We start from the raw sequence: 12,237 nt of genomic DNA, 5'->3' as shown, positions 1-12,237 counted from the left end.
TGTATTTATTTATCATACTCTAAGTAAGAATTTTCCTGAGGTAAAATAGGAAATATTTCCGAAACAACAATGAATGAATAAAGCCTGCTGTTACTCTGTGAAGAAAGCCAAAAGGAAGCATGTCAACATCTCTTTTTGGCAATTCATCAGCTATTATCTGATTTACTGTAGCCTTCTTTTCTGACACACTGATTGATCAGATCTGGAATTAAATACATTAGCCTCTTTGGGGGTGGTGGGTTGTGATCAATAAGGGTTTGAGGAAGAGTTTGGATTCAAGTAAATAGTACCCCTAACAAAATAAAATTCAAGTTACTTTTTGACAGGATTTGTAAATTTCTTTTTTTTTTTTTTTAATTAGATAAAAGAGTTAAAGCTTGATATATATTGTATATTTAAACAATTTTTTCTTAATTTCAGCATGCCTCAAAGAAGCAAGGCTGAAATGATGAACTGCTCGTGGCAAGTCTTTCGTTTCGGGGAGAATTCCTCACCAAATGGCAATGAAAATCTAGTATTTGCACTTTGTACTTTAAATGTAAATTCACTTTGTAGAAACGAGATATTTAAACAGATTTTTTAATCTGTGAAAGACGTAGGTAACTTGTTGTTGTCATTTTTTTTTTTAAAGAAAATTATCACATACAATGTATGTGTCCTTTTTGTCTAAAAGCTATACTTTTCTGAGTTGTACAAGTTTTCATTTAAAGTAAGTTTTTTTGTTTGTTTGTTTGTTTTATGGTTGGTTAAAAATTGCTTGCAAAAATACTAAATCTTGACACCAGATTTTGACCGTTTCAGAAGCAATCATGAGAATGATCTGCTGTGGTGATTTACGATTTGAACACATTTCAGAGCTTGAGGTATAGTGTTTTTAAAGTGTGAATGAAATATGTGAAATGTTGCAAACACAATTTTGCTATTAAAAAAGAATAAATGGATTAAAAGTGTTGTGTGTAATTCTTTAATGAGTTAAACAAAATAATAATAATTGAGCCTGCAGCATTGACTATTCAAAGATTAATTTCTATTCCTCACCTGAATATGTTTTATAAGGGCCTTTTATTTATAAGCTTGGCTTTTATTTCCTTACAGCAGGATTAGTCACGCACAAACAGAGAGTGAATGGTATGCATCACTCTGTCAGTCAGTATGTATTGTGCCAAGCCCCAGAGCGTGTTTTTGCAGTCAGGGAAAAGCTGTTACAGACAGTTTTGTTCAGCATTTGTAAATCTAATTACTGAGAAGGCTGAGGAAGGCTAAACAGAGTTGTCTGCCTGTCTCTTGCTTACACCTGGCAGAGGCTACTCTCTCCCCCAGGACATGCTTAGGGGCCGATGGCATGCTAAAGCTAGGTCACTTTCATGGACTGGGTGCAGTTGCTTAAAAGAGGAGTCTTCTGTCAGTGTGTGAAACCCCTGCCCCAGGCCGCTTCCCTTAACTCGAGGAGCCGTTTGTACAGGTTTTAAGACCTTCTCAGTCATTCCTGTCAGAGTGCCTTTAGGACAAAAAAGCAAAAAGGAATAAGCAGATGTGAGCACCGGAGATGAGAATGCACAGGCAAGGGGATGTCTGAGCAAACAATTAGGAAGGGTGATCAGTGCATTCAAATGCTGCTTATTTTTCTGTATATAAAACAGTGGTTCAAAAGGGAGCTGGAGTGGCTAGGTTTCACTTTGTTGTGTTTATCCTGGCCTATTACCAGCTAAGGTTTTTTTTTTTTTTTATGCTGTCATCTTTACATGCATTCACAAAACATAGCGTAGGTGCTAACAATGTGCTTCATTTTCTAGTTTTATTTATTTTATTTTTTTCACTTGCAGGTGACTGGCAACATCATTTTAACAACTTGTAATTATTTAATTTTAATTTTAAAGCTATTTTGCTAAGCATGGTGTAAAAAAAAATATGTTGCTAAAATCGTTTAATGAGTCCCCTGCAGTTTTAAAGATTTGAGAAAGTTTCTTATAATTTGACGGACTGCTGAAACAGACGTTTATGAATACAGCCTAAGGTGGGTTAGCCTTTTCATTCCAGAAAGTGAAACAAGGCCCCTATTCTCAAAGCCCAAGAACTTTGCTAGTGGACAAATTCACTGAGACAATCATCCATCACTGCTAATTCTGAAGTTGTAAAATGCTGGTACTTATGAAAGTGAATCTTTCAACATATTTTTTAAATATATGAATTAAAAATGTGACGCTATATGTAGAGCAAACATTGCAACTGTCATTGTGTATTATCCCCTACTGGCAATAAGTATCTGTTTCAGTTAACGTTAATTGGAAATTAAGGAATTATCAAATACTAGATTTAAAGGGTGTTTAGAGTTGGGGGTTTTATATGAAGGATTAACTTTATAAAGTCTTTAGCAACTAGCAGGAGACAGTTGCTGTAGGTACAGTCAAGGTAGAAACACTAACTGTATATTGGCATTCTTAATTCCAATCTTAGAACATGTGTTGCCTTTTTTCTGCAAAAAAAAAAAAAAATTAAAAGCTTTGAAAATTAGCCTTGTTCTCGCGATAGCTTTCACAGGAAAACTGAAGCAGGTGAAGAATGAATGCAGTAGGGAGACTTTGTTGTGGCACCCTTTCGCCTTCTTTACCTTGTTTATCAGGAAGCAACTTAAATGATAAGCTTACCCATAATAATCACTCTCTGGGCAGGATTTTCGAAAGTTCTTAAATGATAACTCCAATGTTAATCAACAAATCGTTATGCAGTATTGACTTTGGCATTTACAAGAAGTTGGTATGCCTATCTCGTTATCAAATAATCATGCTAACGTGACTTACGAAATTATGTTGATTTTACGAAATAATGTTAATATCTTAATGAGCAGTGCTTCTTGCAGCTATATGTTTGTGTGGTAATTTAAAAGCATTTGTTCACTTGTTTTAACAATTTGTAACCTTAAGCCAGAACACACTGCTTGATGACATCGCAGGAAGGGATGCATGGATGTATAAATACAGTGGCAATGGGGTGAATCAATAGGCAAAAAGATAAGACTATGGCAGTAATAAATATCTTCAGTTTTGGCTAGAACTTAATGCAACGTGATCATGAAAACCACATATGACTGGAGACATGCAAGTATTCTTTCTATTAAACACACACACACACACACACACATACACACACACATACAGTATATACATACATTCTGTGAAAGATTTCACTAATTTTCATATCCCCTTAAAATCAGACCCAGACACAAGAATTTGAAGTAGCACTTTTGTGCCGTTTTATTAATTACAGTAATAACAGACAAATGAACAAAACAAAACCTAACTTTGGAGTGCTAACTAAACTTTTCAGGAAAAATCCTAACTGTAAACCGGATGGCTACACCGTTTACCGATAAAACAAAATAGTTTTTTAAACACACACAAACCAAAAGGTCCACACAGTACATTTAAGTTAAACCACCCAGGTTTCTTCATGGTGACAGCCTGCCTTCACCCAGACTGGAAACTGTCTCAAACAAAGATTTTGGCTCCTTAATAGACCTGCCTGCTAATCACAGGCTGGTGATATTCATTATAGGTTGGAACCAGGTGAATCCCACCCTGGCTCCCTCCCATGGCATTCTGGGGGATGTAGTTGTTAGCCCCTCCTTAACTACATGTATGTTTCTTCTTCCCCCAGTCTGTCACAATACATACATATATACATACATGAACACATACCTACATACATACACAAACAGTATTCCATTGGTTTGTGTAGTTAAAAAGTACAATATGGGGGTTGCTTTCAAAAGATATCGCCACGGACATGAATAGAATACCTAATGTGATGAGATCATTGACGTGGATTTTGCCTAACGTATTTGTAATGTTGTCAGACTTCCTCCACACTGTATGCACACTGTACACTCTCACCTTCACACATCTGTATGCACATATTATAACATCTTCTTATAATACTGTAAGTGTTCAGTCTCAACTCTATTCATGTTGAGTTTATTATCCTGGAGGCAAGCAAACAGTACTAAAGAAAATGCATGATTAGAGGAATTCACCAACAATTAAATATAAACAAATTGTGTATTGGGTTGGGGAGTTCTATCATAATTCTAAAAGCTTAATAAATGTATAATGAAGTGTTGCACACATGGTATGCATGTATAATAACTAACAGCTACAAACACCAATGACATACTAAAATACATACAAAAGTTATTTGTATGTCAACATAAGGAAACAAAATCTAACAAATATAGATAGATGGCTTACCCCCGTCTCGCCATCCAAAAAATAAATAAAAACAAGTTTAGTTTTTTTTTTTAAATCCGTGCCGTCGTATTTTGACCCACACGCCAGATAATCGTAAATTAGCATTTTACATGCAAAATGTTCTAAATAAATGTACATTCTGCATGATAAAATGCGCAATTTTAAATGAAGTTTACAAATGATACACAAAATAGATATTCCCATTTTTTTTTATTTCCATTTGGCTGCTGCTCACTGGTGGGAGAGCTATCTCCTTGTATGCTTATAGTTTCCATAATAGAGAATTATGCTTCCATTCATTTTTCTTGATCTTGTTAACATGCATTTTGAGTAACAAGTTCCCCTTATTTAGTCGTTGAGACAGGAAGTGATGTACATGACCTGCGCAAATTAAGATTTTGAATAATAATAATAAGAATAATAATAATAATAATAATAATAATAATAATAAACCTTTATTTATATAGCGCTATTCATGTACAAGACAATTCAAAGCGCTTTAAATACAGAAAAAAAATTAAAAATACAATAATAAACAGTAAGAAAAGAGTACAGTTATTAAAAACAGAAGTAACAATAAAATTCAGAATAAAACATAAAAATGTTGCGGAAAAGCTATATTAAAAAGGTATGTTTTTAATTAAGATTTGAGGATTGCAATTGAAGTTGAATCTCTGATAAAAGGGGGTAAGGAGTTCAAGAGTGTGGGGGTATTAAAACAGAAAGCAGCCTCTTCCATCCTTCTACCATTCACCCTCGGAATATATAACAGGCCAGCATTTAAGAACATAAGAACATAAGAAAGTTTACAAACGAGAGGAGGCCATTCGGCCCATCTTGCTCGTTTGGTTGTTAGTAGCTTATTGATCCCAAAATCTCATCAAGCAGCTTCTTGAAGGATCCCAGGGTGTCAGCTTCAACAACATTACTGGGGAGTTGATTCCAGACCCTCACAATTCTCTGTGTAAAAAAGTGTCTCCTATTTTCTGTTCTGAATGCCCCTTTTTCTAAACTCCATTTGTGACCCCTGGTCCTTGTTTCTTTTTTCAGGCTGAAAAAGTCTCTTGCGTCGACACTGTCAATACCTTTTAGAATTTTGAATGCTTGAATTAGGTCGCCACGTAGTCTTCTTTGTTCAAGACTGAACAGATTCAATTCTTTTAGCCTGTCTGCATATGACATGCCTTTTAAGCCCGGAATAATTCTGGTCGCTCTTCTTTGCACTCTTTCTAGAGCAGCAATATCTTTTTTATAGCGAGGTGACCAGAACTGCACACAATATTCAAGATGAGGTCTTACAAGTGCATTGTACAGTTTTAACATTACTTCCCTTGATTTAAATTCAACACTTTTCACAATGTATCCGAGTATCTTGTTAGCCTTTTTTATAGCTTCCCCACATTGCCTAGATGAAGACATTTCTGAGTCAACAAAAACTCCTAGGTCTTTTTCATAGATTCCTTCTCCAATTTCAATATCTCCCATATGATATTTATAATGTACATTTTTATTTCCTGCGTGCAGTACCTTACACTTTTCTCTATTAAATGTCATTTGCCATGTGTCTGCCCAGTTCTGAATCTTGTCTAGATCATTTTGAATGACCTTTGCTGCTGCAACAGTGTTTGCCACTCCTCCTACTTTTGTGTCGTCTGCAAATTTAACAAGTTTGCTTACTATACCAGAATCTAAATCATTAATGTAGATTAGGAATAGCAGAGGACCTAATACTGATCCCTGTGGTACACCGCTGGTTACCACACTCCATTCTGAGGTTTTTCCTCTAATCAGTACTTTCTGTTTTCTACATGTTAACCACTCCCTAATCCATGTACATGTGTTTCCTTGAATCCCAACTGCGTTCAGTTTGAGAATTAATCTTTTGTGGGGGACTTTGTCAAAAGCTTTCTGGAAATCTAAATAAACCATATCATATGCTTTGCAATTATCCATTATCGATGTTGCATCCTCAAAAAAATCAAGCAAGTTAGTTAGGCACGATCTCCCTTTCCTAAAACCATGTTGACTGTCTCCCAGTACTCTGTTACCATATAGGTAATTTTCCATTTTGGCTCTTATTATAGTTTCCATAAGTTTACATATAATAGAAGTCAGGCTTACTGGTCTGTAGTTACCTGGATCAGTTTTGTTTCCCTTTTTGTGGATCGGTATTACGTTTGCAATTTTCCAGTCTGTCGGTACCACCCCTGTGTCAAGAGACTGCTGCATGATCTTGGTTAGCGGTTTGTAAATTACTTCTTTCATTTCTTTGAGTACTACTGGGAGGATCTCATCCGGCCCAGGGGATTTGTTTATTTTAAGAGCTCCTAGTCCCTTTAACACTTCTGCCTCAGTTATGCTAAAGTTATTTAAAACTGGATAGGAACTGGATGACATGTGGGGCATGTTGTCAGTATCTTCCTTTGTAAAAACTTGTGAAAAGTAATCATTTAACATATTTGCTATTTTTTTTTCTTCCTCTACGATTTTGCCATTTGTATCTCTTAAACATTTAATCTCCTCTTTGAATGTTCTCTTGCTGTTGTAATATTGGAAAAACATTTTGGAATTGGTTTTAGCTCCCTTAGCAATGTTCATTTCTATTTCTCTCTTGGCCTTTCTAACTTCCTTTTTGACTTGCATTTGCAGTTCTGTGTACTCTTTCTGTGTACTTTCTTTTTGGTCCTTTTTTAATGCTCTGTAAAGTGCCTTTTTTCGCTGAATATTTTTTTTAATTGATCTATTAAACCATTTTGGCAATTTAGTTTTACATTTAGATTTGTCTACTTTAGGGATATAATTGTTTTGCGCCTCTAGTACTACGTTTTTGAAGAACAACCATCCTTCTTCTGTGGGTGTTTTCTCTATTTTACTCCAATCTACTTCTGTTAGTCTCTGTTTCATGCCTTCATAGTTTGCTTTTCTAAAATTGTAAACCTTAGCTTTAGTCTTTACTTTTGAGGATTTAAAAAACACTTCAAATGAGACCATGTTGTGGTCTGAGTTTGCCAGTGGTTCTCTGACCTCTGTTTTAGTTATTCTGTCTTCGTTATTTGAAAAGACTAAATCAAGGCATGCCTCCCCTCTAGTGGGTGCCTTCACAAATTGTGTTAGGAAGCAGTCATTTGTCATTTCCACCATTTCTATTTCGTCCTTCGCGCTACCCACCGGGTTTTCCCATTTTATATGGGGGAAGTTGAAATCCCCCATTAGTATGGCTTCTCCTTTGCTACACACATTTCTAATGTCATTGTATAACAGATTATTGTGCTCACCGTCTGAATCTGGCGGTCTATAGCATGCTCCTATTATTATGCCTTTTGAATTTTTGTCTGTTATTCTGACCCATATTGATTCGGTTTTATTTTCTTTGTCCAGGTTTAACACCTGGGCTTCAAGACTGTTTCTTATGTATAGCGCTACCCCTCCTCCTCTTCTGTCCTGCCTGTCTTTCCTATACAGTGTATACCCACAAATATTATATTCGTCCCCATCACTCTCAGACAACCACGTTTCTGTAACACCTATCACATCATAGTTACCTGTTAGTGCAGTAGCTTCAAGTTCTAGAATTTTGTTTCTGATACTTCTAGCATTTAGATAAACACATTTAATGGTTGTCTTACCTGAGTTGTTGTTCTTGTTTTGATGCGGTCTCCCTTCTGTTTTTTTGTTGATTTCTCCCCCCTTCCTTTCTAGTTTAAATGCTTCCGAACCTGCTCGAGGATCTTTTCTCCAAGTAGACTAGTTCCCTTGTTATTTAAATGCAGTCCATCCCGTCTATACAGATAGTCCTCGTTGTAGAAAGTGGTCCAATGATCAAGATAGGTGAAGCCTTCCCGTGTGCACCACGTCTTCAACCATTGGTTTTGATTTATTATTTCCAGCTGTCCATATGGTCCTTTGCAAGGTGCGGGTAGTATACCAGAAAATACCACAGTTTTGGTTTTCTCTTTTAATTTCCTTCCTAGCTCTCTGAATTTGTTTTGCAGGGATTTTGGTCTGTCTCTTCCAATGTTGTTTGTACCGATGTGGACGACTACTACCGGGTCGTCTCCTGTTCGTTCTAGGAGCCTGTCCACGTTTTCAGTGATGTGCTTGACCGAGGCTCCCGGAAGGCAGCACACTGTTGTAGTAAGGGGGTCCAAACTGCGAATTGAACTTGCTGTGTTTCTCAATATGGAGTCCCCAACAATCATGACCTCCCTTCTTTTTGCTGTCTGGTCACCACTGTCAATGGGGTCCTGGATGTTGTTCCTTTCATTCTCTTGTTGTTGGTTCTGCTCATCACAATTCTGAAGTGACTCAAATCTGTTGGTTGTTTTGATTTCTGGTGGTTGTGTTTGACGAAGTTTCTTTTTTTCCCTGCTTCTGCCTACCTGAACCCAGCTGTTCTGACCTTCTATCTCCCTGGTGGCTTTCAGTCTGTTAGGGGTGATGCAGACTTCCATGAATTGTGGGTGTGCCAGTTCCTCAAGATCTTGTTGCTGTCTCACTTCTTCCAGCTCCATTTCTAGCATACTTACTAGTTTATGCAAATCCTGGATCGCGCGGCACTTTACGCACACTTGGTTTAGCTCCGCTGGGTTTTCTCGGATTTCCCACATCAAGCAGGTGTCACAGATTACTGGCTTGAAGACCATGTTGAGGGTTTTTTTTTTTTTTTTGAGTTTAGTTTCTTCTGCAGCCGTCAACCTGCTTTCAAACTGCTTCTAAACTGCTCTGTACTTTTCCACGCCTGTACTTCTCCCACTCGCTGTCGCTTCCACTCGCTGTCGCTGGGAAGACTGCCTCGTTTAACTGCGTTGTTCTGCTGTGCTGTCGGCTCCTCCCCTCGCCCGTGTCTCAAAACGGCGCTGAATTTGAATCAGCTGCTCCGAGTTTCAGCTTGTTTGTTATCAGAAAAACACACGCGGCTGTGTTTCCCCAATGTCCTCTGTTTTCTGATTAAAGCAATTCAAGATGCAATTTCTCCTTTCTGCTTCGAAACTGCTCTGTACTTTTCCACGCTGTACTTCTCCCACTTGCAGATCTCAGAGTGGCTTCAGGTTGATAAGGAATTAGCATATCATTTAGATATTGTGGAGATAGTCCATTCAGTGCTTTAAAAACTAGTAATAGAATTTTAAAATCAATTCTGTAATGCACAAGAAGCCAATGCCAACACAGGCATAATGTGAGCCCTTTTTTTGTTCTAGTTAGCATTCTAGCAGCAGCATTTTGCACTAGCTGTAGGCGTGATATAGCATGACTAGAAAATAAAGTGTTACAGAAATCTAACCTAGAAAAAATAAAAGCATGTACTAATTTCTTTGCATCATCCAATGACAAGAATGATTTTACTTTTGCAATGTTACTTAAATGATAGAAGGAAACTCTAGTAATGTATTTTATATGTGGTTCAAAGGAAAGTGCATAATCAAAAATAACCCCAAGGTTTTTCACTTCAGATTTTACATTTGATTTAGCATACCTAAATCAATATTTGTCGAGTCCATCTCTTGATTAGAGTGTAAAAGTAAGACTTCTGTCTTATCGGAATTTAACTATAAGAATATTCTGAGACATCCAGCTTTTAATATCAGCTAGGCATTTGAAAAGGGCATTGATAGCTGTTGTGTCACCTGGTTTAACAGATATATAAATCTGTGTGTCATCTGCATAGCTGTGGAAATTCACTGCATGTTTACGAATAACCTCCCTGAGTGGCAGCATGGATAAAGAAAATGACATGGGACCAAGAATGGAGCCCTAAGGCAACAAAATACTGTCTACTCATTAATAGGATAAGAACCAGTTTAGGACACTAACAGAAAGGCCCACCCATTCGCTAAGATGATTAATTAAAATCTTGTGATCCACAGTATCAAAAGCAGCACTCTGATCTAAAAGGATCAGTACAGATAAACAATTAGAATCTGTACTTATACGTAGATCATTTACCACTTTGACAAGTGCAGTCTCAGTGCTATGGTTAATGTAAAATCCTGATTTAAATTTCTTGAATATATTATTTAACGAGAAATGTGTTCTTAATGACCTCATTGACTCGATTTCAAAGCATTAATGGATTGATTTAATTAACACATTTAGTTTTGAAAATCACTTGCTACTAAAGCTGTCGTTACTATACCTCGAGTTCGATATAATAACACTGTTTTTTGAAAATCCTGCCCCATATGTCTTAAAAGCAGACAGTAAGATGGCATTGGGTGGCTGATGTTGTTGTCCTTTAACTGCCTGTGTTTTTTTTAAGTTGGGGTCTCTTTCTGTGGTCAATAATATTGCAAGCAAATTAAGAGGTAGTGATTTGAATGTGGTTGTGGGTTGAAGCAATACTGGATGCTGAACTAGGTTCCTTATTTCTGTAACTTTCCTTCATAACAAAGATACCCAATTCTTTGGTATTAAAGGCATTTTGCAACTTCTTCAACATAGGGTGTCATTTAACAGGGCATAAAAACATACATACAGCTATGGCCAAAGGTTTAGCATCACCCCATAGAATTCATTCACCTGGCTTCATAAAGTCGAATGAAACCTGTTGAATAATGTTGCGTTAATATATTGAATTACACACCGCTTTGTAGTTTTCCATATACTTAACGAAAAACTAATAGAAACTGATGGAAAAAAATTGACATTTCAAAATCTAACATGAAATACTACACTACTATTTTTGTTTCCGGTAGACTTTTGCAATATAATTTTGTAGTTTCTTTGATTACATGATGTGAAATAAAAGATCTAAATTATGTTCATATGTTGTTGTTTTTTTGTTTGTTTTTTTTTAATTATGTCTCAATCTTAAAATTGTAGGTGATGCAAAACTTTTGGCCATATATATAACTCGTCAAACACAACCTGTACATAACGGTGCTAAGCAAACAATATGTTGAGGAGGCATTCAGTGGGGTAAATCCTGAAATGGTTATTGATGGTGTAGGTGATGGCTGGTCATTGCTGACTTTAAGAAAATATTTACGTCTGTGTTTATACGATATGTTCAATTAATTTTAACAGACTGTTATAGCAATGAAAACTGGCTTTTTTTCAGCTATAAAACAGGTCTTGCACAGTGGGCCCCTCAGTTCCACTGACATAGTGAATAGAGTTTAAAACTGCAGAATAAAAAAAGCAGTGTGGACTAACTGTTAACTGTTGAAACAAAAACAAACAGCACTTGGATGAGGGAAATGGCTTCATGGCAGACCTACATGACGAAATTCTTCACTAAGTACCCAGAATTTCAACACATGTGAGAAATAAATATATAACCATAGACTAGAAAGTAGGCCCAACCCCAAGTTTCAATCTAGATGCCCCCCCCCCCCCAACTGGGCTTTCGTGTCAACTGGCTTTCCAAAATTCTTTAGTTTACTGCAGAACAGGAAAATGATTCAAATGATGAAAGGCTGTATACAAAAAGCATACTTGCCAACATTTAGAAACTGTTCAGCGGGACACTCATCCCAAGGATAAATATCGGGACTTTCTTCCTATGCATCGGGACGAGGGACTTTAGCTAGGAAATCAGGACTGTCCCAACCATATGGGGACTGTCGACATGTATGAATAAGATACCCCGAAAGAAAGAAAAAAATGTAATTATCAGAATTCTACTGATTACACACATTTATACTTTATTGAGCAACATGATTTTTATTTATTTTTTAATACAGAACTGCAGTTAATTAGGTTTTGGGTAAGCGAGAGTCACCTGTAATTTAGTAGCTGGTTAGCAATTGTTTATTGTAATAAATAAATAAAAAAGACGTGGAATGTGTTAAAGCAAATTTTTGAAAACTAACAATGTGTAATTTTCTGGAAATTAGCATATGTAACTTGGCTCTATAGCAATGTATAAACAAATACATAAAATGGGTCTTTGCATGTTACGTGCTTCAGGATGAGTGATATCTCACTTCTGATACTGGCAAATAGTTATTCTTGCTTGCTGCAATTCCAAGTAATAATTAATACAATATGTGTA

General features: G+C 36.5%; 1 protein-coding gene across 2 annotated transcripts in view; it reads left to right on the top strand.

Annotated features, from left to right (window-relative positions):
* LOC121316309 (SPARC-related modular calcium-binding protein 2-like) overlaps window positions 1-935 on the top strand; it is a 63,675-nt gene extending 62,740 nt beyond the window's left edge. For both annotated transcript variants that reach the window (XM_041251324.1, XM_041251325.1), the window contains exon 13: window positions 421-935. In XM_041251324.1, the coding sequence (XP_041107258.1) occupies window positions 421-444 (24 nt within the window). In that variant the 3' untranslated portion in view covers window positions 445-935. The remainder of the gene's footprint in view (window positions 1-420) is intronic.
* The last annotated feature ends 11,302 nt before the right edge of the window (window positions 936-12,237 follow it).

Source organism: Polyodon spathula, chromosome 5, assembly GCF_017654505.1.
Source record: "Polyodon spathula isolate WHYD16114869_AA chromosome 5, ASM1765450v1, whole genome shotgun sequence".
NCBI lineage: Eukaryota > Metazoa > Chordata > Actinopteri > Acipenseriformes > Polyodontidae > Polyodon > Polyodon spathula.
The sequence above is the reverse complement of the archived record's forward strand: the minus strand, read 5'-3'. Positions and strand labels throughout refer to the sequence as shown.